The sequence below is a fragment of the Calypte anna genome, chromosome 1 (genome assembly GCF_003957555.1).
Source record: "Calypte anna isolate BGI_N300 chromosome 1, bCalAnn1_v1.p, whole genome shotgun sequence".
NCBI classification, from domain to species: Eukaryota; Metazoa; Chordata; class Aves; order Apodiformes; family Trochilidae; genus Calypte; species Calypte anna.
Window position 1 is genome coordinate 110,671,334 of NC_044244.1, and position 27,227 is coordinate 110,698,560.

The 27,227-nt window shown below is 42.5% G+C and overlaps 1 protein-coding gene across 1 annotated transcript; it reads right to left on the minus strand.

Annotated features, from left to right (window-relative positions):
* Nucleotides 1-6,603: 6,603 nt before the first annotated feature.
* On the minus strand, nt 6,604-25,429 carry TMPRSS3 (transmembrane serine protease 3). Its single transcript, XM_008497215.2, has 13 exons — nt 25,412-25,429; nt 23,977-24,121; nt 21,897-22,007; nt 20,989-21,105; nt 18,913-19,036; nt 17,755-17,880; nt 16,945-16,988; nt 15,995-16,160; nt 14,379-14,548; nt 12,837-12,932; nt 11,109-11,251; nt 9,520-9,672; nt 6,604-6,624 (listed from the first exon to the last, which is right to left on the minus strand). The coding sequence occupies exons 1-13, from the start codon at nt 25,427-25,429 to the stop codon at nt 6,604-6,606; spliced, it is 1,434 nt and encodes a 477-aa protein (XP_008495437.1).
* Nucleotides 25,430-27,227: the final 1,798 nt, after the last annotated feature.

Consider the following 27,227-nt stretch of genomic DNA (forward strand, 5'->3'; position numbering starts at 1 on the left):
GTGGGTGGATGTGGGGACACAGAGTGGTGGAGGGGCAGGGAGGCAGAGCCTGGCTGCAGCCCCCCTGTGCCTTACTCCTCCCGCAGGGAGAATCAGGAGTAGGAGGTGAGGGAGGCTTTAAATACATGACCATGTTTCCCTGACTCGCACCACAGCCACGGTGCAATGAAGTGATTTGCTTCTAGAGAAGCTTACCTTCCATTTTCTTACCAGCTGTGAGAGTTTCTTAAAATTAAGACATTCAAACCCTGTCTGCACATGGCTGTAGGTGCCTAGTACTGTGTTCCTGTACAGAAATATTTTTATGTGACTGTTTTATTTTTGCCCCGAGGCCTGTACTTGTGAAACTATCCTAGTCCTACTAAAAGCACTTGTAAAAAGGAAGGTTGCCAAATATCTAAATACTTTTTTCCCCCTCTTTCTGACATCAGTGAGTGTCACAAAATAATTTGTAGGGGTGGAGGGTAGGGAAAGGTTTGTTTTCACTGTTAGTTTCCAATCAGAACTTCAGTATCAGGTGGGAATAGAGCTCTGTGGATCAAAAACAGTGATACCTTATTGCTGTTCTGCTGTAATAATTTAACATTTTGAATATATCTAATCTATCTATCACTGTTAAATATATCAAAGCATGAGAAAGCCCGAGGCTGTGATTTCCAAAGAATCCCACAGCTGAAAAGCCTGCAGCAGTAGCACACAGCACAGCCATAAAATCTGGAAGGTGGGGGGGGGATGTCAGCACCCACCAGAGACCTGGGCAAGTATGCAGATGCTCTGACCACATCCCTGGGTGCCTGGGAGTCTCCTCCCCTGCTGTGGAAGCTGTATCTCCCCCAGCTATACCTCTCCTCAAGTTGCCAAGAGTGTGACGGGGACCATAACTGTGTTTGTGTTACTCACTTTGGGCAGTTGAGGCATGAACTGTTTCAGTAGGTTTTTTTGTTTGATTTGGTTGTTTTCAAATGGAGGATGTAGGCAAAATTTTGAGGTATGCTGCCATCTGCTGTGGGCTTAATATTATCATAAGTGTGCCCAAATAACTGATACATGACAGACACCATAGTTTAAAAAAAAAAACAAAAAAGATCTAGATCTCTCTTCTGCTTGATCTTTTATGCAAAACATACTTCAGAAAAAGTGGGAAACCTGTAGAAAGGAATTAAGATTTATCAGTGATTTTATTTTTAAGTGTAAATGATTTATCTCAATCACTTTATGCTGTGGTGCTTCAAGACAGTCTGATTTTTTCCTCTTCCCTTCTCATTTTTCACTTTCTCACTGCCCTCCCTACCTCACCAGAAAGCTTCAGGGGAACCATATTTATTTTAAGATCACACATCAGAGAAACCAGCCTCATTCTCACTTCTTCTCCTGGGACCCACTTCAATTTAATTCAGCAAGAATTAAGCCAATCCTTTCCCAGGACAGCCACAGTGAGTCACACAGCTACAGGAGATTCACCAATCTGCCCTTTACCAAGCTCAGCAGGGTGTCGGAAAACGGTGAGGGAAAACTAATCCAACCAATGTGGTTGATAAACAAGCTTCGACTTTATTGCGCAGTAACTTTTACTTATATAGCCTTTCTGTGACCACACCCCCTCCACCACACAACAACATAAGGTATTATTGGACACCCAGTGTGTTTACCTGTAACACAGCAAATCCCTGGTGCAGGTAGCACCAGAATTATGGACCCTAATTGGCCTCTCAAACATGGGGTTGGGCGCGGCAAAGGGGTCACACCCCCTACCTTTTCAGGAACATTCTCCAACATTCTACAACATCAGGGAAAAGTCCTGAAGAAATGGATGCACAAGGTAGCATCTCACTTACTGCAGCTAATGACCATTTATTTAGTCCTCTGCTGAAAGATTAAAGCAGTTGCTTTAGCCCCACCTTCTCAGGCTACATTTTGCCAAGCTTACTTTCACTGTGTGGCTCTACCCAGCCCTGGCTGTGGGGATGTGCAGATATGCACTGGAACCCTCAGAACAGAGATTTAATTTAGGTGTCTGAGGTGAGGCTGGCCTGCATTTATCTTGAATTAATGCACTCCAGCACTGAGGGATGATTATTTTTTTTCCTCTTGCTCATCACACTTTGCACATTTCTATTGCTCAGACTGGCAGCTACCAAGGTGCTCTTCAGGAAAAAAAATCAGATACAGTTTTAATTTTTAAGGAAAAATTGGTCTGATCATTTTGAGCCCTCCATAAGGCTGCATTTCTAGTCCTTCCCTGCAAATATTAAAGCAAACTTCCCAAAATCCTTCTCCATCTAACTGCGTCGATGCTGGGGACACAATCTGCTGTCCTGTACTAGAGCAGGAGCTCCACCGGCAAGAAAGTATGTGACAAAAGCCACAAACCAAACTCAGCAGCAGAGTTTGATGTAAGATACATAAAAACAGAGATTAAAAGCAATGATCGAGTGTGCTCTTTCAGTTCAGATAAGGAACACTTCCGTGTGCCCTCCCTAAAGTTAAACAGCTGAACTAAACTCATTTCGGATTGTGTTTTATGCAATCTCAGACTCCTGCTGCCCACAAGTATGATATTGCCTCTCACAGGGCTAAGTTGTTGAAGAAAAAGTTGATCTGCACATCTTAAAATGGTTTTACACTCACAGAGATGCTGGGGAGCACAAAGTTTCCAGGGATCAAAGTAGGCTTGGCACCACAACAGCAAGTTTTGCAGTGGAGCACTTAGAATATACAGTTTGAATCTGTTTTGTTTGGATGCTGAAGGCTTCTAAAAAAATCAGATAAATCTGATTTGTTTGGTTTTTTTAAGTTTAATGTGCAGTTCTTGTATTTCCATTTACAGATATATACGAATCTTGACAGTGAGACAGCCCCCGTGAGAGGAGCTGTGCAGCCTCCCTACCTCTGAGCGTTGATTGCTTCCTGTCTCAGGGTGTGTGCCATGGTTTAACCCCATCTTACAACTGAGCACCACACAGCCACTTGCTCCCACATCGCAGTGGGATGAGGGAGAGAACTAGAAAAGTAAAAGCAAGGAAAGTCCAGCTTGGACTTATCCACAGGTTTCAGTCCCTTAGGGGTGTACTTGCTCCAAAAGAGCCCTGTGTATGAGCCACAGTCTGCCCATGGGTGTACCTGCTGTGGCAGGGACACATCCACAGCTTCAGTTGCTCTGAGGTGCACCTCTTCCATCGTGGCCTTTTCCATGGGCCATAATGCCTTCAGATAATGAAGACATTATGATTATGAAGGAATTATGCTCCCGTGTGGTACCCACAGCCACAATCCCTTCAGGAAGGAACCTTCTTTAACACGGTTTTACCCACGGCTGCAGTCTCTCCAGGCATGCACCTGCTCTGTCCTGGGCTTATCCATGGCCACACTCTTGGAGGTGCTCCAGCATGACCTCATGCACAGCCACTGATGCTTCAAAGTGTACCTGTTGCAACATGGACTTATCCACAGTCACGGACACCTCAAGATGTACCTTGTCCATAGTGGATTTATCCTTAGGCCACAATCCCCCCTGAGGGGGCCCCTGCTGTGGCAGAGACCACAATCACAGACGTTTCCAGATGTATGTTCTCTGGCATGAGCTTATTCAAGGCCATGGGCACTTCAGGGTGTCCTGCTGCCACCTGGCCTCATCCAGAGGTCATAGTTCTTTCATCTCAAGTTCATGCTGGAGTTGCAGCCTGCTCAGTCCAGCAGCCCAGAAAGGGCAGTGATGCTCTGTCCATCAGCCAATCCCAGCACATGGCCATCACTGTTATCAAAACGTTCCCTGGCACAGCAGAGCAGGGTGATAAGGAGTGCAGCAGCAGAGTCAGCAGCCAAAGCAAAAAGCAGCCACTGATGAACGTTGGACTTGAAAGTGCAGAAAGGTCAGCAAGCCCCATGGCAAGCACAGGAGCCTGGCAATTAACAGCTAAGCAGCACTAACAGCCATTTATTCAGTCTAGCACATTCCAATCAAACCTGTAATTATCTGAAACCCTTTGAGCCCCATGCTGGGCAACAAAAAGGACTGTCATTGCTTAACCCCAGCTGTCAACTAAGCCCCATGCAGCTACTCAGCCCCTGTTCCATGACAGGATGGGGGAGAGAACTGGAAGGGTAAAAGTAAGAAAACTCATGGGTTGAGATAAAGTCAATTTAATAGGTAAAGCAAGACCCACACATGCCAGCAAAGCAAACCAAGGAATTCTTTCATTCCTTCTCATCAGCAGGCAGGTGTTCAGCCTTCCCCATGGCAGCTGGGCTTCACCACATGTAAGGGTGACTTGGGAAGAGAAATGCCATCACTCTGAACCCCTTCCTTCTTCCTCCAGCTTCCTCCATGCTCAATATGCTGCCATGATGCATGGAATATCCCTTTGCAGTCAGCTGTCCCATCTGTGCCCCCTCTCAGCTCCCTGTGCACTCTCTGAAAAGTCACTTTTTTGTCTACCAGTTCAGTCCAGCTGAAATACTAACAGTAGAAACCAGCTCCATACATCTTACCTATCTTTGAATAAATCTGTGCTCATCTAAATCTTTTCCCTTAGAAAATGTCCTAAAGCCCCATACATTGTGTGATTCTCTTTATTTCTAAACCTCCGGTTTGCACGTTGATTGCATAAGTTGGAGGAGGAAAATTCAGCTATATAGAGTCTTTCTTGTATTCTTCCTATACCTAGGACACCACAGTAAGGGGATAACAGAAATAAGAAGGAAGGTTTGCAGCTCTGTGAACCCAGAATAGTTCTACCCATAAATGACTGTCATCGATCTGGAGGTCAACGTGGCTTCTTGTTGGGAAGAGTTCACTCGCTTTCTACATTTTACATTGGATTTCTCTTTAATACAAAGGCAAACCACAATGGACATTTATCATACATCTTTTTATGGAAACAGAATTAGTCCAAAATTAATTTTTAGTGGTGCTTTCAGAGAGCAGTGCCCTCATTTACAGACTGCTGATAATACTAAAATGCAAATCACATTGGGGGTGTGAAAATGTTATCGTAACATTGACCATTAAAACTCTTTTGAAAGTATCTTAGTTACACAAGGTTTCCCCATTCTTTCTTTTAACTCCATCATGGTTCTGTCAGGCTGAAATTCCCCATTGCATTCCAGTTTTTGTGTCAGCTCTGCAATAACACTTCCCTCTTCTTTTTAGCAATGTGCTGTTTCTGAAAGCGTTTTTTCCATTGCACTGCTGTTTCTTGAACCAGGGTGAAAGGTGTTGATGCAGTGTCCTCTGAGATCAAGGTTTGTCTCCACAGAGCAATGTGGAGGTCAACAGTTTGTGAAGCTTTGCTGGTCTGTCTTGATTTTGATGTACTGTGTTGCAGTGAGAATGCAGTTTTGAGTCCACCAGCACTTTCTTGCAGCAGTGGTGGATGACAGTGCTAATGCAGATACTGATCTAGAAGCATACAGACTGCAGCCAAACCCACACTCCAAGCAGACCAGCAGCACCTGATTAGATGATAAGATCAATTTTGGCTGATACTGGAAAGCTCTGGCAATATTATCCATAATTCATCCTACCCAGTCCCTGCCAATCAGTTCTAAAATCGACAACTTTCATCCCAAGATTTTTTACAAAGGACAAGTGCAAAAGGATCAGACATTTTCCAATCTAGCAACACAAAGCTGTTATATTAAAATGTCTAGTAAAACAAGGAACTGCAGCAGCACTTCAGGTATTTTGTCCCTTGCCTGACTGTCAGCAATCCCTCTGCATCACTGAGTTTACTTGTAGGTACAAAGAGTGAGAAAACAGGGAAGGTGGCTGAGCCCGAGTGCCTTGGTGAACCGCACTACACTAATATGAGCTTGGGAGAATTCCATGGCTATTGAGCTGCATGGTGCATCATAGACCAATGATTTTGGCTCTCTAGCCTATCAAAAGGCAGTAAAGAAGATCCTCTTCTCCTTAAGACTGTGCAGTGATCTCAGAACTTTTTGATTAAGTTACAGCCTGCATGTTGCTGGGTAGTTTCAGAGCCATTTCTCACAAGAAAATACGTAAGAATTCTATTTTAGCGGTTTTGTTCACAGCCCCATGATACAAGATTTGAATCCAGAGATTTTTTTTCTAAGAAGAGCTGAACATAAATGCCAAGTGCTTGCCAAAATTGCCATCTGCTTGCTTCCTGCTTGCTTAATGGCTTCAAAGAAAGCTGCTGGTACCTATGCAACAGAGCACAGACCTTATACATATGGATAGTTTCAGAGAAAGACTTTTTGTAGTCTGGTTCTTAGAAGGGAAGTACCAAAACCAACTAGCAACCTGATGTGAGGTTGCTCCAGTCTTTCGATTGCAAACACTTTCTGAACTTTGCTGTGATAGCATCCTGGGTTATCAGTGTTAGCACTTTTCCTTTTTTTGTATCTGACAGTAAATGTGCATTCCTCTCACTGAGCATCCAACCACCTCTTCCATTCAACAGAGGCTGAACTCACAGCAGTTCCCATTAAGCAGTTACTGGTACCAATAACAAGTGGTAAGAAGTGGTCTATGGCAATACAAAGCTGAGGGCAGTTGTCCAGAAGAGTGTGATAGGTCCTCTTGTGGGTCTGAAGTGTGATGTGGGCTTTCAGAAGCCCAGGACACCACTACTCTCCTCAGGTCTGTAGTTCTTCTCTCTGGAAAGCAAAATCATTTATGCATTTATTCAAATGCTCTTGTTGCTGCCTATTGAATTCTGAATACAAATGACTTTTTTTTTACCCATTGTACTAAAGTACTAAAGTGACTAGAGGGTGACCAAAGGAACTTCAGGTCTGCTGGAGCCAGTTCTGTCACCTGAAATTCATCAGAAAAACAAAACTCACCTCAACAAAAGAAATGTGGTCAAATGCCCACTGAGTGAAGCTCAGACTTATGAAGCTGAGCAAACACCATCCACTACTCTCACTACTCTCACTTTTTTTATTTTCTCAGCCTTGCACCAGCTAAGACAAGGCTCATAAAGAAATATGGTTGTGAGGAATGGAGGAATATATTAGTAATAATGGTAGACACTGTGTGCCTAGGACATATCCAAACAGGGAGCTGAGTGGGTTTTGAACGGACTCCTTGTGTTCTTGTGTTTCATCTTGGTTGTTCATTTGCTGGGTTTTTTTTCCTTTTTCCTTTTTTCTTTTTCTTTTTCTTTTCTTTTTCTTTTTCCTTTTCTTTTCCTTTTTTTTTTTTTTTTTTTTTTTTTTTTTTTTTTTTTTTTTTTTTCCTTCCTAGAGTGAGAATTTGTCAAAATAGAGACAGCAGAAATCAGGTGCACAGTGTTGGAGAACCATCTTGCTAAATGACATCAGCTAATTTTCACTGCTTAGAGGAAAGCAATAAAGAACTTTCTTTGCATTCACAGGAGAGAGCCTCTAGGAAAACATTTGAATGCCCCTGAAAATCTGAGAGGCAGAAGTGCTTTATTTAGATTTCAAATCTGGAAATGGAAGATGAGGGAACACAAATGCCTGATCATGCCTTGCGCTAGATGATTGGCCCTGACAGGCTAGGGCTGCTATAAAATTTTTCAGAAGGAAATCCTGTAAAGGTTTATTAATGACCCAAATTCCTTATCTTGCAGTTTTGTATCTCTTAGAACCAAACAGGCCTCTTTCCTAACTCCTTTGCTAAGTCCTAGCTACAAGACTTAGTCTAGTTTGAAGAAAGCACATGAACTCCTGCAGAGACTAAACGAACCCAAATCCACCATAACAATAGTAGGTAAGAGCAGATCAGGACAATTGTCTCAACCCAGATCTGGCAGGTGAGAGCCATTCCCTTGGTCCCATTTTCAAAGGCACACTAGTCCTACTTTCTTTTGCTTTGTTTCAGAGTCCATTTAAAAAATGTGTGCCTTTCTATGCTGCAGCTGGAATTCCTTTCTAAGAGGATAAATTGGTGGATTAACGTTTTCATCTGAAGGATGTCTCTGTGAAAAATGCTAGCATTTAGCTAAACAAAGATTAAGCTATACTTTTTTTCCTCTTGATCACTTCATTTTAATAGAGATCTCTGTTTTCATTGGATGTGAACTCCTGATCTGAAATGTTTGGGCTTTTTAATCTGTAAATGCATCACAATGATGTGCATATCTGGGGGGAAGAAAAAGAGTATTACTAGAGGTATTAAAGTTGTAAACATATTACCCTGTCTTCTTTAACTTTGTTCAGGGACAGGTAGGCAGGCAAGAGCATAAAACTTTGTGTACAATGTAGGTTTTTAAAACAGGCTGTGTCATACAGTATACAGAACTGAAATTGCACACATAAACTTATTTTGGGCATTTTCTTGTCTGTTGATGCTTTGTTGGCATTGGCACTTTGGTTTGAGGATGAAATCACGCATATTCCACAACCAAGATGAGGGCAGGAGTGGTTTCATCATGTGTCCATCACAATGGCACAGCTGGAGCTGGGAGCTGTACTGCTGGTGCTGGAGTGGCATAATTGGATTGATTGATTAATTCAGTTATTCATTCATTTTGGCAGACTGGGTGCTGGAATAACAACTCAGGCACCACAGTGTGTAAGGAGCAGACTAGAGCAGGGTGGGATGTACTCTTTGGTGTTTAAGATGGCTTTGCAATGGAGCTAAGCAATGACAATTAAGAGCCTGTGCAGAGGTGCCCAACTGTGAGCTAAGTGTCTAGGATCCTACCAGGGCACTACCAAACACCACTTGAAACATCTTAGGCACTTTGCCTGACCTCCAGCAGTCGGTCCAGAAGGCCTGAGGTGTCCCACAGATCCTCTGAGCCATATCTACCTGAGCCATAAGAGGGTATGTGAGACATCCATATGGCAATGATGGGTACAAACCAGGGCTAGCTGCAAATCCTTGTCCTTCTGCAGGGACACCCATGAGCCAGGCAGGACATGGGGCCTCTAAAATGGCCTTAGATACCTCTGCTTAGGCCACAGATCCCTGTCTTGGAGCCCACCTAAAGCACAACAAATCCCCTTGCTCAACTGACTGAAACCAGCATCTCTCTGGCAGTGCTGGAGAGGTGATGACAGCAGAGAAACTGGTTGCTGGAGAGTAGGTTGCCCTTCCAGCAGGAGCAGGGGGCTGCAGCATCCTCCCACTTCCTTGCCTCTGCTCTCCTCTCCTTCCAACCAGCACTGTTGCCCCCCTCTCACCAGTTTATCTGTCCCTGCTCAGCTTCTGCTCCCCAGGTGTTTTTGCAGCAGTCTCATGGCTTAAAGGTAAAGTCTTCTAGAATCTGTTCCCTGGCCCCCCATCTCCACTCTGGCCTCTCACACCTCCCTTCTCTGAGTCTTAAGGACATCTCCCCAGTCACCTCCAAGCATCTCTCCACTCTCTACCCCTGCCCTGCTGCTCCCCATGTCTCATTATGACCCCCACACCCTTCTCTGCCTTTTCTGTGCCCAGACCTTCCCAGATTCCCAGATGCACCCTCAGGTTACCCGTGTCCACATGACACGACCCAGTCATGACAAATCTGAGCTAAATCCCATGTGGCACAGGCAGAGCAAAGTAACCACCAGAGATGGAGGGGCAGGCCAAACCCAGACCTCCATCTGTTCGTGTATCCAGTCCAGGAAGGAGGTAGTTCTGCTGTAGACTCCTGGCTTGTTCTTTTCTGCACAGCCCACGCCAAAGCTGGTGGTTCCCACCAACTTCCAGACACTCATATCTTCACATGCTAACGGGCCCCCGCTATCTCCCTGGAGGAGAAAGGATTAAAACTGTCAGTGTCCCAGAAAAAGAAGGAATTGTCTATTTGGGGGGGTAGGGAGAGAAGTTCAGTAATTCAGGGTCTTCTGGTTTTGCTCTGTGTCCTGGGGAAAGCATATGTTAGCAGAAGCTGAAGACTTCTGAGACATTTTTCTTTCCCCATTTAGCAAGACAGTACAACAGAAGCAACACTGAAGCCTGCTCACAAGTAACATATAGGTACCAGGGAGGGTGACTGTCCGTCAGGCAGGGCATCACTAATCTGCAGTCTCCATGCCATGGCCCTGGTGTCTCACAGCTGCTTGTCTCAAAATGCTTCTGGCTCCTGAGCTGAGCCCAGGGTTGCAACAGCAAGCTTGTGTCCCATCTCCTTCCCTGCCTGCTGCTCTCTGCAGTCTCACACATTGATTTCTGGTCCTTCACAGACACTGATAAAAAGATTCAACTCAATGGACTCACATCTAAGCACTGAAAACTCCCAGTTTATTTTGCTGGGACAGCTTCCTGCCCTATGAGCATCAAAGCCAGCACAACAATGGAAAAAAGGAGAATTTGGAAAGAGCTTTTGACAGGTAGGGCCATTTTGCAACTTGGAGCCATACACTGAGTGTGCTGCCTTTGGGCAGCTCTCCCAGACACCCTGATATGCTGGTGCCAGGTCCCATGCTGGGGGGATTGTGCAGACAGGTTCTTAAATGAAGATCTGTGCACCTGATGCCTTTGTTTTGTCTTGTCCCACATACAACTGAGACTGAGCAACTCTGGAAACATGGAGTTCCTCCCAGGCCCTTGCTTTTCATCTACAATTAGCTAGGTGAGCCCACGCTGGTGTGTATAAGGATAAACTCTGGCACAAGGTGGGGACGATTGTGACTGACAGTGATTTCAAGTTACCAACCCACTGTGAAGTATCCTCTGATCCATCACTTCTATGAACCCCTGTCCCCCAGAATCATTACCAATTGTCTGAGCTACTCAAATACCTCTCACTTTCTTTCTTCTCCCTGCCTCACTCTACTTTTTCCAAAATCACATGCTTCTGCTTCTCTCTTGATACATGCTTTTGACCATGGTGTTTCTACACCTTGCAGGACTTGCTCAGAGTGCAGGACAGTTTAGTGCAGAGGTCACAGGCAGGGTAAAGGAAGGATGGCACCATGCTGTATACATAATGCAAGAAATTAAAAAATGTCTTAAGTAAATTTGGCTTCAGAACTATAAGATATGATCCACAGAAGAAAGATAAGAATTGTAGCACATGAATGTGTGCACAGTCAGTGATTGATGTTCATGGTAAACACAGTAAACTGCACAAAACCAAATGTTTGCCCAAGAAAAGCCTGGGTGTGCCTTCTGATAACTTATCATTCATGTTTTTCCATTGCTGTTGTTAATGAGCACAGTTGCAGTTTGGAAACTTCCATACCTGGCAGGTGTCTACCCCTCCCTTTAGGAAACCAGCACAAAGCATTGAAGAAGTTATGATCCCACCGTAAACATCCCTGTGATTGCAAATTGCATTAGAAATCAAAGGAACACCTGCATAATTCATGGTGTCAGATGTATCACCTGTTAAAAAAAAAAAAAAAAAAAGAAAAAAACCCACACAAAAAAAGTCAAAAAATAAACCTCTCCATCTTTGAAACTAATCTCTAGTTACAAACAGAAAATGGTTTTGCATGTGAAGAACTGGCAAATAAGGGTGAAAGAAGTATGATTAAAACAACAATGTACAAGTAAGGCAACTAGACACCTCACCACTTACAGAATCCAGTAACTAGCAGCTGTATAGAGCTGTAAATTATCACAATATGTAATATAAAGCTGTACATTGCATATTTCTACTTCAAACTAGACAATCAATGACAGCAATGGACTTAAAAGCTAGTTGCACACTGTCTTCAATAGCAGTGCCAAAATTTGTTTCAAATTTATCTCCTGTTAGACAACAAATCACCTGCAATCATCTGATATATTTCATAAATATTTATTTTACTTTATTCAGAATCTGAATGAATCATTTCTACTAGTAGGAATATTTGCACACCATCTATTGCAAATTCATAGGTGGTTTTTTATGTGGTAAGCCTACCTTTCACTATTATCTGTAGGTCAGGTAACATACTGTTCATGTTCTCTGAACAACAGGAACATTTTACATGAAACAAATGAAGATAGATGAAAAACAGTGACCTGAGAATGTATACATCATTCACAAGGAAGTCATAGTAATTCAGTAGGTATTACTGACTAACGTGGTCTGTGAGTCATGGGGGGGGGGAAATAAAACTTTTTTTTTTTTTGACATTGTTCACAGATCAAATTTATACATCATCCAGCCTGCCTGAAAATGAGTACATACTTTCTCTGAAAAAATGGGTGGTTGATTCTTGCATTCATGCTGTGCTTTCTACGCTTCAAGCGATGAAAGGCAGAGCCTGTTTGACTGAGGTACAGTACAACCCACAGGATGGTGTTGCTATCTATATGTCATTTTCAACCTTTTCAATGAGTATAACCATCCATGCCTTGTGATTAGGGTTAGTACAGCACTTTTGTCTTCTTCGGCCCCATGCAGTTCAATGTGAGTATACAATTTAGGAATATTCTTTTTCCACATACTCCAGACACTTCAGTGTTGAGCAATGCTCAAAAAAAATCCTGTATCTACTTTATGCAAGGTGTTCTAAAATGGTATAAGTCTATACATATGTCAATGTATTGTATAGCACTGGATATAGGAGTTTAGAACCTTTCTCAATTTTGGTAGTTTTTTATACACTCTGGAGTTGGGGTTGTTCGGCTTGGAGTAGAGAGGGCCCCAGGGAGACCTTTCAGTGGCCTTCCAGAACCTGAAGGGGCCCACGAAAAAATTGGGGAGGATCTTTTTACAAAATCATGTAGTGATAGGTTGACAGATAATGGCTTTAAAATGGAAAAAGGTAGATTTAGGTTTGAAATTTGAAAGAAATCAATGATTATGACAGCAGTGAGACACTAGAAGAGCCCACTGGGAGGTGTCCCTGCCCATGGCAGGGGTGTTGGAACAAGATGATCTGATGATCTTTAAGGTCCCTTCTAATACAAATCATTCTATCATTATATGATTCTATGTTTTCATGTAGTATACTCAACAGCAGACAATTTAAAATACCTCCTTCCACAGTTGCTCCCCATCCTGATACCCAACACATTTTCCCTTCTGGGAACTGTTCACCAAAATTAGGCAGACAAATTGGCTCTATGTGACCTATTCAAAGACAAAAAAAAAAAAAAAAAAAAAAAAAAAAAGAGAGAGAGAGAGAGAAGAAATAATTGCTTTGAAAATGTAGGAAAAAATGGTATGCCTCAATAAAACTTGAGGATTTAACTTGCAGTGAAGTTGTGACAAAAATCACCAAATCCACACATCAAACATCCTGGCAGCTCTGCAGGTCTTTTGTTTCATGGCCAAGGTATGAAACAACACTTGTGCTAGGACTAATTAGTTTACAGCATGAAGAAACAGAAGGAAGTATTGGCATGTTTCTTGTTTGCTCATGCTGCAATTACTGACATGCCAATACGTATGCAGATGAAAGGGCAACAAGATGCCTGGGGTGCTCTTTGCTTCCCACTCACAGAGTTCTAGGACATCTCTATTCTGTGGTGCTGAATGCCATGCAATATTATCAGTGTTTGATGCTTGTGGAGACAAGATGCAGTGTGTCAAGATGAGCTGGCACTGATCAAAAAGAGGTAAGGCAAAGGTATTTATTACTGGGCAGTTCCTAGGGGTTCAGTTCTCAAGCCTCCAAGCCTCCCAAGCTGCCCCCATCCCCCCCAGGGCATAGCATGTATGTAGGTCAGGTGTGAAGCCATTACTGTTCTTGAAAGCCTCCCAAGCTTATTCCCAAGCAAAAAACAACAGCACTAGCTAAGATAAAAAATAAAACAAAATCATGCTTAATTTTAATTCAAATTGAAAATTTGAACTATTTCAGGACACTTGATTTTGGAACTGATGATCTAGGTGTGTCAGAGGGAGCCAGCTCCCCTTTGCAGAGAGCTCACAATGATTAGGAGGCAGTGGCAGGTGATCATGTAAATTTATACAGTATCATTATACATTATTTCAATTCACTATCTGTGTTAGCTGTACGTAGCATCCTGATGAGAAAATAAAGATAGCTTTAGTTCAAAAGCATCATTATATTTAAGTTTTCTATTCTTCCCTTTGCAATCTATAATCCCTATACACACATAAAAGACATAAAAATCTCTGTGACCTCCAAGTAAAATGAGGTGGGGCATTTATTTTAGATAGGAAAAATATTTAGAAAGAATAAAGTTAATGTTTGTCTATTATAAAATGTTTTCAGGAAGCCAATACCAGAAATTACTGGGAACTTTCTACAGAGCCCTGAGACCATGGTGTTGCTCTCTCTGCCTGGATATGGAGCTCTGATACTGAGGCTGGAGGAGTTTTGCCATTGTATTCTGAACAGGGATTGCTGCCTTGCAGCTCAGCAGAAAGCTGACTACATCTACTCTGCACATCTCTCATCAGTTTTAGTGATGGTGGGGATCCACTTGACTGTCCTGGGTCAGGCATAGGACGCCAACAGAAATTTCCCATACTGTGATTAAAAAAGACCCCTCTTGCTTTTAGCTAGAAAGGTGAAAAAGTCAAGTGAAAGCTAACAGAAAGAATTACCATTGAGAGCAAGCGGTTCTGCCAGTTTCATCAGTGCTATATCATTTCCCATTGTCTTGGGTTTATAATTTCGATGGTATATAATTTTTTCCACTGAATATGGATGAACCTGGGTGTCTTGCTGAGTCACAAAACCAACCTGAACACTCCATGAGCTCGGCAAGTACAGGCTGAAACAAGAGGTAGAAGAGAATGAAAAAACTTCAAGAAAACCCTCGGGTTTTCTAATTGTCCCCTGAGTTTACAAACCACACAAAAGTCTACAAGGGAGTCGCTACAGCCTGCTGTACTTTCTTACCTATCTACTAATACTGGCTATGTTTTGCGTGTAATTTCCAAAAATACAGGAAGGGTGACTGGTTTTAGTAACACAGTGGGTCATCAGCATATTATTTGTGCAGTTGTCTACAAACAAATTAGGGGTTTGCAGTCATCTACCTTACAAAGCCTTCTGCCTTCCTATGTGATGACACAGCAGTCGATGCTGCTGCCTGGCACATCTGTACTCTGCCATCTGGCTAGCTCAGTGGCACTTGTAGCAAGGCATTTTCAGTGGAGAGTATTTCCTTCTGCCCCCAGTTCATGAGCAACCACATCTCTCAGTCTCCAGCATACAAGCAGCTCCTCTTGGCTTCACCCCATCAGGCTTGCTGTGAGTTGGTGCTGGGAGAAGGCTCCAGCGTTGTGGGCTGAGTTGCCAGGTCCCATCCCTGCCATCCTTCGTACACACCACAAACAGCTTGATTGTGCAGCATGGTGCTAAGGACAAAAGCTCTGAAAGGCTTAATTCCTAAGTAATTATTTTTATGGCAACACAGGGCCTTAAAACTGGATCTACTGGAGAGATTTATCTGTCCCATCCTTTCTTTCCACTGGGTAAAAATACATCCTACAGGACTTGTTCAGAAGCAGTCATCTGTGGTATGGGCGCCTAAAACTGGTCAAACAGATCCCATTTTAGCCTAGAGTTTTTAAGAGTGAGAAGACCTCTACTGCAGATCTGGCAACAAAAAAAGACTTCAAAACCAGTCAACTCATTATAAATAAGTGAGAGGCCTATACTTAAAATTACACAAGGAAGAGGAGTCTAAGTAACTGTTTAGCATCTACTTACAACTCAAAGACTACTTCAAATAGCACAAAAAGGAGCAGTGAGTGTACTGTAAAGGGCATTAAGCACAGTATAATAACCACTGTTTGATTCTGTTAACTTGAAAAGGATCCTGTAATTTATTGTGGAGCTTCAGAGTACCAGAGCAGCCAAGTACAAATTCCTCCTGAGCTGTTAATTCACATGCAACGTACAGAAATTACAGTTTGGGATACCTAAAATCTAGCACTTAAACATTGCTTTAGCCTGATTTCCCAGGGAGACAGGAGTGCTCAGAATACCCTAAGACTGAGGCACCCGATTTGGACCACTTCTTGGGGAGGTTTTTGTTCAACAAACACTTGCACTGATGCAAGAAGACAAAGAAATGTTTCAAATGCCACTGAGCACTCCCATTATGCAAGGATAACCCACTCTGTCCTGCAGTTTCTTTTTAAGAGAAAGCATGGTGTATTAGCCCTCCTCAGCAGGGGGACATCCCAAGCAAGACGATTTGGGGACTTACTCATAGACACAGTGGGCAGCTGTGATGATCCAGCGTGGGGTGATGACGGACCCTCCGCAGAGATGGTGCCCATGGAACTGCAGGCTGACCTGCCAGGGCCACTGCCGGGGGGAGGACGGGATGCCCCCCACAATCCGTGACCCATAGCTGGCCCGTGTCCCACACACTGCCAGAAAGCAAGGTTATGGTCCACGGGGGAAATGTAAGCATGGTTTTGCCACCTTGTCCCCCTCTACTCCCAGCCTTGCAGGAGAACTGTCCCTGTTTCTATTGCCCACGACTCCAGCTGTGACTTCCCCCAGAAGCTTGTCCTCTTCCCTCTCATCCCTACAGCATTGTTCCTGGAAGGTGGTATGGGAGGTGTGGGGATCAGATCTTCTCCCTTCAGATGTAGTGCTCAGCTGAGCTGTGAAACCCACTGTTCTTCCCTCCTTCACTACACAGGGTCCCAGGGGCCCACATAGGAGGCAGGATGAAGCACCTCTCCCCTGGTAATTATTTTTCTGGGGTTTTTTTGTGGTTTTGTTTGTTTGGAGTTTTTTACTTTTCATATCTGAAAACTAGCTGACATGGAGAGATGAAAGTTCCAATCTTAAGACAGAATTTGCCTTTCTCAGATGAGATGGCAATCAGTTGGAATTATGTTATTGGTCCACAGACTCAAGTCACAATCCTGAAATGTCTGCTTCCTATTGTAATTCTCACCAAAACACACCTACTGCATGGTGCTCCCAACCCACTTTCCCAGCCTGTCCCTTTCTGAAGTTCTTTTAAAATAAGCAATATGATTTTCCTTTGGTTGGATAAAATTATAGTATAGTGTACTATGGTATGGTATGGTATGGTATGGTATGGTATGGTATGGTATAGTACACAAATTCTCCCAACTTTTGCCATGCAGGCAAAAAAAGACAGTTTCTGATTCTCTTTTCACTTTTCCTGATTCTTACCCAAACATTTTAAGATGATCACATTGCCAGATGTGCATTCCTCTCTAAGATGAAAAGACAGTGCAGTGTTAGTCCCAACTGACAAATACAGGTTGTTGTGGGTTTTTTTTCAATATTATGTCACCTTCCTGTACAGCTCTGCACACATAAATATAACTATCTCATATACTGAAAGAGGCACAAAGTAGTGCACTCATACAATCTACTTAAGCTATTTAATGATATACCTAAGTTAGGGGCATTTAGCTGAAGGATGTAAATTAGGAGCACAGACACTCAGAAGTACGCAGATCATACGCTGTCTCTCTGAAAAGTGTCTCACTCTTCCATGAGAGGAGGCTCATCAGCAATTTTCAACATTTGATCTGCAGTCTCCTCAGACCCATAGCTTGTTTCTCATTGAAAGGTAATTAAGAAAACCAAGCAATTGTCAGGAGAAAGAAATGGACCATACAGGGTTCATAAGCCCACTGGGAAACATTTAGGGATCTGTAAACTGAAACTAACTGCTGTACAATGGGAAAAGATAAGTGCCTGGTGTCTATCCATTTGCAAAACAAAAATAACTAAAATGGATCATGGGACACATAGGCTTTCAAAATAGCTCATTTTAAAGCCCTTGATGACTTTAATGGGCCTTGGATCAGGCTCTTCATTAGTGTACCAGCAGCATACTTGGTCTATGATGAGTCAAAACACCAACCACTTATGAAGAGCTACATGACTTAAAAAATATGCAGCAATTTGAAACTATTAGTAATTCTCCTATTGATTCTATCTCTCTGTCAGAATGAACAAGGTGAGGCATACCTGAGGTTTGTTGCATTGTGCAGGGATGTCACTTGATCAGCTAATAACCAGTGGCTGAGGGATACGAAATGTCTTTGAAACTGTTTTTCGACTGCAGCCACAGGCAGGTAACCTGAACTCACAAAACTGCAAATAAACCATAAACACAGCTTCCTCAGACAGCATTTCAGTAATCTGTTTAAATAATTCAGCAGTTCTGCTAATGAAAACCCAGTGTAGCAACCACAACAAGCAGATTTTGATACGTGATAAGTAATCCCATCCTCCCCAAGAAACACTTCTTATAATGTGAACATATTTTTCATACAATCATGTGTGGAAGTCACACATGCTAAGAGGCTTTTAACTGTCAGACGAAGTAAATTTTAGTTCTAATATTGCACTAAGATTTTTATTGTAACAGTGTGGCAAATTTCCTAAAGCACTAACAAGCTCAGCTGCTTTTCTAGAATTATGTTTTGCAGCAGGGACGATGAATAATTTAATTTTTTTTTCCTTCTCTTTTGCACTGAACAACTGAGAGGTATTTTATCCTAAAGGAAACAATAATTAGTTCCAAGAAGCTTTATACCCCTAACTATAATATGCAGAAATCAGGAATACTCCATGTTAAGAAATAACAGAGCATTGCTTCAAGTCGCAACTTCAAATGCTTTCTTAAATCTGAAAATTTGTGAGTGAAATGGTGCTTTTCTAGGGGTAGGATCAATTCAATAAGAACCAACTCACCAGGTTTTTCTCTAATTGTGAGGTGGACTGTAATTCCTAACAGATACAGGGTCATGAATTGTATATATAACTTTTGTACTGAGGAAATAAACAAAATGGAAAATGCTTATGTGTTTTTTAGTGTCTTTCTGACAGACTGCAAGCTACTAGGGAGATGAGTAGGACTTGGGCATCTGCAAGCCATAGGGAAAATGTAACTAGACTTTTGTATTTAGCCATCATCCAGGATTTATATCAGTAATAAATGGCAATTGCAGTGCACATGTATCCAGGACTATTTCCCACATCATCCAAACACAGGAACAGTGTCATTCAGAAAAGCAGATTTTTCTTTTAAAGCACGGATGAATATAAAATTTTGTTTGAAAGCTTGAAAACCTCAGTTTGTTCAACATGCCAAATACAATTTATTTCATTTTGTACTCATACCTTGAGAAACCCAGGTGTTTGCAGGTCGTATTTCCATACTCTGCTCTCCAGTCATCAGAGCAGACCGTTCGCCAGGATCCAGAGGTGAACACTTGCAGCACTGCTTTCTTGCCACTCAGCCTGACTTTGAGAGTCAGAAGGAAAAACCTGAGTGAGTTGTGAAAAAGAGGCACTAGATATACAATACATACACAACTGTGTCATGCACCACTGTGGCATGTGCATTTCTTGGCTCATTCAGTTTTTACTACTTTTCTCTTTCATCGCTTGGATTCTTTTCTGTGATTTTTTTCTGTGAATTTTTCTGTGAATTTTCTGTGAATTTTTCTGTAATTCTATTTTCCCCCTTCTTAATGAAGGGAACCAAGGTACACTGAGCTAGAACAGCCAGGAGAAAAAAGTCTATGCTCATGTGAATGTATAGGGGATGCTAGCTCTAATAAGGAAGGAGAAGGCTGCCTTGCTGGTAACAGTGAGTTGGAGCTGCAGATGTGAGGCACCAAGGAAACGATCAAGATAAGAGATGAAAGGTGTGCTGCACAGAACAGAGAGGTGGATGCATTTGTATCCAGCTGCTCATGGAGGGGAGAAGAGAAGAGAGGAGAAAGGAGGAGAGAGGTGTGCAAGTTGGGAGCTTGGCCACCTGCACCATCCTGGCTCTGCTCAGCAGAGCCCTTCACCCAGCCTGGCACAGGGATGAGCTGACCCATGGAGCTGGCACTGCTGCAAGTTGTGCTGCCTCTGGACAAGAGACCAAAATAATTAAGTAAATATTGCAGGATGCCCAGACAGAGCCATCCTCCACAGTCCCTTTGTCCTTCATGTTGCCATGTTCTCCTCACCCCTACACCAGCTCTTCTCCTGGGCTGAAGAGTCCAGGGTGAGCAGGAGGCACAGAGACCTAGGGAAGGGCACATCTACATGGTCTCCCCAGGGAGAAGGAAGACCATACAGATGGGCACTGCTGGATAGGGGGGGTTCTGCAGAAGCCCATAGGAAAGTGTTATGGCATTGCAAAGGCAGACAAGAAAAGCTGATGTCCACAGGCTCCACATGGGCCTGAAGAGAAAACATGCAAAAGGCTGAGAATATTGTTCGGGGGTAGCTGGAGCCAAAAGTTCATGGTTCTTCTCATTCCTCATATTGCACAGGTGGAAAGCTCTACTGTCTCCTTACCTGTAGGTACAGAAGTTACTGTACTTACCAATTACAAGAGAACTAATCTAAAGATCAGTTACTCTCTTTACTAACATAGGTAATACATATAATATACCCTAAATATTAGAGTTCTTTCCCTCCAGTGGCTGCAAACACCACTGTCATCTTCCATAGCACAGGACAGGGGGGGAACATTGAAAATGGCCATGTGATGCCAGAGACCACTGCAGAGAGAAGCTCAGACCACAGTAGCATACATTTCACACACAAAGCAGCAAACTCCACAGTACACAGTGCATAAAAGGCAGTGCTGATCTGTTCCCATGTCCCTTTAAAAATACCAGGCTTTTGCAATCTTCAGAATTAGCACAGTGTAACTGTGTGCCAGTGAATACAGATAATGCTGTATATATATATATCATAATGCAGTGTGCTGTATATATATACCATAATGCAGTGATGGTCTAGATTGCAAGCAGAGGAAGGCCTATTATTCAGAAAGCATCTCGACTTCTAATGGAGAAACATCCCCAGTATGGCAGTTGCAACATTCAGCAATCGTATTTATATTCAGAGCAGTTTGATTTCTCACAAACTGTAAATAAATACCTCAGAGAGATTGTTCCTCTAAAGTGATGATTTAGATCATCACAGAATCACAGAACTGTCATAGTTTCAAAAGACCTCTAAGATCACTACATCCAACTGTCAACATCCCAATCCCTCCAGCCAAAGATAAAAAATATATACATCAACATGTCATGAAGTGATTCATCCAAATGTTTTTAAACACCAGCAGGGAATCCATCAGTCTCTGTCTTTCTTGTCTCACCCAAACTCTTTACAACATGCATTTCTTGACAAGTGTTAGATGCTACAGGAAGAGGTAGAAGGGATTTATAACCAAAGTTAAATTACCACATCCATACTCATCCTCCCCTTCTTTACAGTTGAAGACACCATTGCACCTGGCTGATTTCTGGATACATTTAAAGGATGATCGGCAGCGAAACTTCCCAATGCAGTTGTATTGGACTAACAAGAATGAAAAAAAACAAAACAAGAAACAGGGTGTTTAAAACACACTTGGATATTAATTTAACACTTCTGACAGGAAGGAAAAGACAGTTCCCGTACTCTAGGAAATTTCGAAATACAACCTGGAGGTTGGTACATGGTGCAGCTAAACTCATCCATTAATGATGACTTGTAGGATGAGTCAACCTTGCGGTCTGTGTTCCCTCTACTCAGTTTATGTTCCACTCCAGGGCAAAGTTTCTGCCTGGTGCCCCAGCCCCTCAGCAGCAAAGAGCTTATTACTTTTACAGGTGTGAAGGATCTCCTCTAGCATCGATATAATTGGCACCTAGACCTGGGCAGGTCACATTTTCCAGTTACAACTAAAGTAATTCTGCATTTTCTTGCAGAAGTTGTTAGTGACAGGGAAAAGCTCTTTAATTCTTTGGAAACAAATTGAAAGAACTAAATGACAGGGCAAAAATATGGTGTATGCAACCTGAAGCTTCTCACAGTTTCTAAACTCTTAGCTCACACTTGAGAGGAATGGGTGAAGTTTTACTAGAGAATGTTTTCCTGAAGCTGTGGGTTCCCTAGTGTTGTAAATATTACACCAGTCCTCTCACAAGAGCTAAATGTATTTTATCCCTACATGTAAATAAAATTTAAAAGCATCACATAAACAAGATTTTTCACTTCAGCAAACAAGCCACAGTAGCAGTTTAATTCCATTCCAAGTAAAAGACTCATGAAAATTTAAGCATGTGAATGGTTAAGTGAGAACTTAATGAATAACTAATTGTACTCACCACCCAAGCCAATGGCAACTGCTAGGATTACTGCAATCAACAAACCACAGATATATGGAAAGTATTTTAGGGCAAAAAAAGCCTGGCATATTGAAGGTGGTTCAATATCTCCTAGAAAGCAAACAGAGAGAGCAGCTCCTGTGAAGTTACAACAGCTTGAGTCTGCAATGAAAAAGATTTATCTAACATTAAACTAGATGTCAGTAGTAACCCCTACAAAAAATCAGTGAGTTGACCTGAACTGGAGGGATTCAGAGCCCCAGGTCTGTGAGCAAATAAGTCCTCAATTGTTTTGGGGCTGTCTGGTGCTCTCAGGCACCCCTTCAGCTTTAGCCTGGGGAGGGGTCTGAACCATGCCCTTACAGAGCACCTGGCCCTACCTCATTGTCATCAAGAACACAAGCTTATAAATTCTGTTTTCATGGGCTACATCGCACTGCAAACCTTAGAAGTATACAAGCACCCCTCCTGAAAACTTGAGTCCTGGAACAAAATTGAAATTTAGACCCATTTTTTTTGTGTCATCAAACCTGCGTGCGTGGTACAAGTATGCTCTCAACTTCAGAAAGCTCAAGTGGGCTAACAAATTCTTTCAGTGGAAGTAGCAAAGAACAAACTAGTTTGAGTTTCCTCTTTTTGACTGTTTTCTCTGTGATGCTTTCTGACTCTTGCAGGGGCCAAGCCCATGGTCCCAGTGTTCCCTCCAGCAGCAGTCCCAATGTGGACTCAATGGAAATCCTTGGAAGAGGATGGAAGCCACATAGCTCTGCCTGGTGCCCCAAGGAGCTTAGTTCTATATGTGATGCATTCCTCCTGAGCTGGCATAACAGAGGCACAGAAACAAGTAAGAGGAGCATATAGATTTGAACAGGGGTAGGGATTTTGGAAAAAGACGGGACTAACTAGTAAATAGATTTTCAAGACAAGGAGTAGGAAAGTCACTGGTCCTTTTGGACTCATAAGCAAGGTTAACAGAAGATGATAGAAAACTGAATTTGCAGAAAAGAGGACCCCCAAACTTGCCTCGAAAAATGTAGGAAAAGGCAGTCGTTTCAAAGTTTTGCTGTAAAGACAGAAAGAGGACTGAGCAATGGCTCAAGTCTGAGTTTTGAATTTTCAAGGAAAAAAGATGCATCTAAAATTAAAAAGTACATCAGTAGCAATTGCTGAATACATTTCATGAGCTGAACTGGTCCTGCTCACCAGCCACCTCCTTAGGGGACCTCAACTTAGTGGTATTGTCAGTTTGGAAGACAACAACAGATTCCACTGGAAATAATGAATGGTTCACTTGTTTCAAATGCATTTAGTATACAAAGAACAAACTATGGGAAAATAGTATTCACAGCTCTGTCCTGGGTACACACAGGAACTGGCAGAAACTTCTTCAATTTTAATTCATGCAGCTCTTCACCCCCTCATTCTTTCAGCTCTGAATTAAGATTGGCAAACCTTTGCAATCAGTCAAGGGTGAGGAGTCTCCCATTCCTTATAGACTCACAAGTCCCAGCCCACACAGATTCTCTCAGCAGCAGCTGAATAACAGGTTTTGGCAATGGAGTTGGTGTCTGGTATGCCAAAAATCTTAGATAGTTGTAGAAGCTACTGGACTAGAAAAATTAAATTGCTCTGTCTTCATCCTCGATGCTCAGTTTGCCTCTGTTGAAGTCAATGGTTATTTTTGTCATGAAATCTATGGGAAGTAGCAAACATTCATGCTATTCCTCCAGGGATGCTGCGTTGTATATTCAGGTTTTTAATGGACCAGTTTTCAGGATGGGAAAACTTCAAATTAAGCCATTCAAAAATGTGTCTGAAAATCATAGACAAATATTTGCTATGTGGTTGAAGTGTGTAAATTATCTGGCTGTGAAAGATGCTTGCATATACAATCTGACACAAGATGTCATCACCTGCTAATGTGCTGGCAGACCTCACAGCTGTTGGAGTGAGGTTGTGTTTCTTCTCCCTGTAAGTGATTGTTTTCTCTGACTGAGTGGGCTGGAGTAGTTTTGCAAGGCTAAAGAACTGTATTAGCCATTTAGATTACAAGGGTCAAAAAGCTGTGCAGTATTCCTACCTGAACCATCTGCACTGGGATCCACTTTTGCTTGTGGTATGAAGAAAAATCTTTTGAAAGAAAACTGAATTTCTGGAACTGGTGGGTCATCCTCTGCAATAGTGATGATTTCAAGACTTCCAGTAGTGGGATTTGACTCCTCTACCTGACTCAACTGGAAAAAAAAAAAAAAAAAAAAAAAAAAAGTAGTTAATCACATTGTAACATATTATCATAGAATGGTAGAATCATAGAGTATTTTGGGTTGGAAGGAGGCTTTAAAGATCATCTAGACCAACAGGGGACATCTTCAACTAGATCACGTTCATCAGAGCTGCATCCAGTCTGATCTTGACTGTTTCCAGGGATGGGGCCTCCACCACCTCTCTGGAAAACCCGGTCCAGTGTTTCACCACCCTCACTGTAAAATATTGCCCCCTTATATCTAGTTTAAATCAACCCTATTTTAATTGAACAACCCTTGTCTCATTGTGACAAGATGTGCTAAAAAGTTGGTCCCCATCTTTCTTACAGACACCCTTTAAGAGGGTGTCTGAAATGTCACTACAAGGTCTCTCCAGAGCCTTCTCTTCTCCAGGCTGAACTACCCCAACTCTCTCAGCTGCTCTTCACTGGGGAGGGGCTCCAGCCCTCTGATCATTTTTGTGGCCCTCTCTGTTAATGAGAAAAGGCCTTATAATCAATTTACCAGCAAACTACTGAAGTTAATTTTTGTTCAAATTTGTTGAACGACTGTAGCTACTTCTAATAACTCACACTGGGGTTGTGAATCCACCCTCTGTTCTTTAACTGCAATAAGAAACATGAGAAAGGCTAAAAAGCATATGACACCTGCACTGCACCTGCAGGATCTGCATGCAGGGGCCCACTGAATTTTACTCCAGAAAACCTTTGACCATTTTCTACACGGTGAAATACAATCAAAATGGGCTACACCAGAACTCAGGGCAAACAGTTTTGAGATGCTCATTTCTGACTCTGTTTCTGTATCCTGTCACTGACAACAAAAATCAGATTTTTTGGCCTCACAGTGGTGTCAACTAGGTCCAGGTTTGTAAAAGAGAGTGGACCTGGTAAGCTGTAAAAAGCAATGTGAATGTTTGTAGAGTCAGTCCTAGAAATTATTACAATGACACATAGAAGAATGTTTTGTCTATGACAGTATAACCTTAAGTCACCTGCAGTATCTTTTCACCTTTCAGCCAACAACTGCAATAAGGGCTCTACTCTTTCATTTGTACATTTTGATGACCATAAATTAAATATTATAGAGAATATACTATCTTCAAGGCAGAGAAAAAGATATCTTGCTCTTCATGATTTTTAAAGTTGCCTCTCAGGAAACAAAACAGCATTCTGCAGAGCACTACACGAAAGTTAACATTGACGTGTTGTTTATTTAGAGGACACCGCACGCCCCCAAACCTTCACTCACCTCTTCCTGAGAAGTCATAGTTAAAGGCAAAACCGTTTCCTGTCTTCATTATCAAAAGAAACCAAGAGAAACTTGTGAGGTCGCTAAGCCAGTTTGCTCTGAAAAGGTTTCAGCCCAGCCACCTGCAGCTGCCTGCTCATTCATCCCCTGTTGCACCCAGTGTTAAGGCAGCAGCAGCTGTAATTCAACCTGGTGAGGGGTATCGGGTAGCCCCGGCTGGCATGGCTACGGAAAAGGGAAGATAAAAATTCAGCATGCTTTTTAATTAGCCTAAGAGGGTCAGGTAATATTTGCAAACCTCTCTGTAACCCCCTGGCAAAGAAGCACCACGCATGACACAAGTTTGCCCTTGCTCATCTTTTGACAAAATTCCAGCAGTCTGACAAAAGCTGTGGCAGGCAGAAGGCAGAAACATCAGAGGTTTCATCTCTTCCCCACACCAGGACCTTGTTCTTTCTTCACTTGGTTTAGCCTTTGCTGTCTTCTTGCAGCAAAGACCACACTTAAACATTTTTTTTTTAAAGACTCATTTAAGACCCAAGTTATGGATAACTTTTATAATTAAATATCGCACAATTCTCTGGAGGTACTTTGCAGGCAGTGTCTCACTTGTACTCTGGGATTTAGAAAATGTAACCTCAGCTTCATCAGACATTCAAGAGTGGTAATAATTTGTGTTGATTTTTGTTACTAGAAGAGAGATTAATGACAGAGGGGAGGGGCAAGGGAAGAAGGAGAATGCGAGATGAAGCAAAAAGCCATGGATGTGCAAGTGAAACAAGGGTCCTGAGAGAAAAGAATTTAAAGCTTTCCAGGACAAAACCCATGTATCTGGAAGATGCCTGTGATGAGGAAAGATGTTCAGTCTGTTTGCTGTGCATGATGGAAACTGATGCTTCCAAAGAGGATGTCATGTGACCATCCCTTTTAGCTGTTCACATCTTCTAGACCATGGTATCCGGTCTTCTTCACCATTTCTTATACCACATTTTCAGCAGCTTTCCCTGGGAATTGGGGTGTCTTTAAAAAAAAATAAGTAAAATTTTAAAAAAATTAATGGAACACAGCAAAAAACCCAAACGGATTAACAAAAAAACCCCAACAATACAAACAAAAACAAAAACAAAACCAAACCAACCAAACAAACAAACCCACAACAGGCAAGGATGTATAAATAAAGCTATACTTCTTGTGTTCCTCATGGTGCCTGGATGCTCTCTTCCCTGGGCTTCAGACACAAACAGGGGGAGAAGCAGCCCAAACTGGTCAGGTCCCTCAGGGGACCTTCAGCCAAGGGGGAGTGAGTGAGCGCTCATATCAGGAGACCAGCAGTTCAGATGACCCTTCCAGTCATCTTACCATGAGGTAAGATGGCCTGTCCTCCCCAGGGACAAGTGGTGATAACCCCAAGCTAGAGAACATTGTCTTCAACCATTTTACCTGCTGTAGCCAAGCCCTGAAGACTAGCCAACACAGCTCTGCGAAATCTCCCCTGGTGGGACTGGCACCATCAGAAAGGAACAGGCTTCTCCCTGCTGCCACCTGGAGCTGCTCCAGGCCTACCCTTAAAGAATGATGTCTGGATGGGACATTGGTTTTGACCTTGCACAGTTGGCTGACTCATCTCCTTTGGCTGAGAAGGCAAGAGCCATGTAAGATATGGAGAGGAGGACACAAAAGTCAAGACCAAAAAGAAAGAATTTGGCCTACTGAGTAACTTTTTACATCCTTCAGGACATCCTTGCTTGCCTCTCCCATGCTGAAGTAGAAGCTCACAAGGATTTGTTGGATTCAGAAGACAATTTAAAACAAAAGT

Bases quoted from the DNA above. Each gene is read 5' to 3' on its own strand.
- TMPRSS3 (XM_008497215.2), bottom strand. The intron at 21,106-21,896 runs GTGAGTACAATT...CATTCTTGTTAG, and splicing joins AGTTGCCATTGGCTTGGGTG to TCCAATACAACTGCATTGGG. The intron at 12,933-14,378 runs GTAATTCTTTCT...GTCTTTGAATAG, and splicing joins AGAACCGCTTGCTCTCAATG to GTCACATAGAGCCAATTTGT.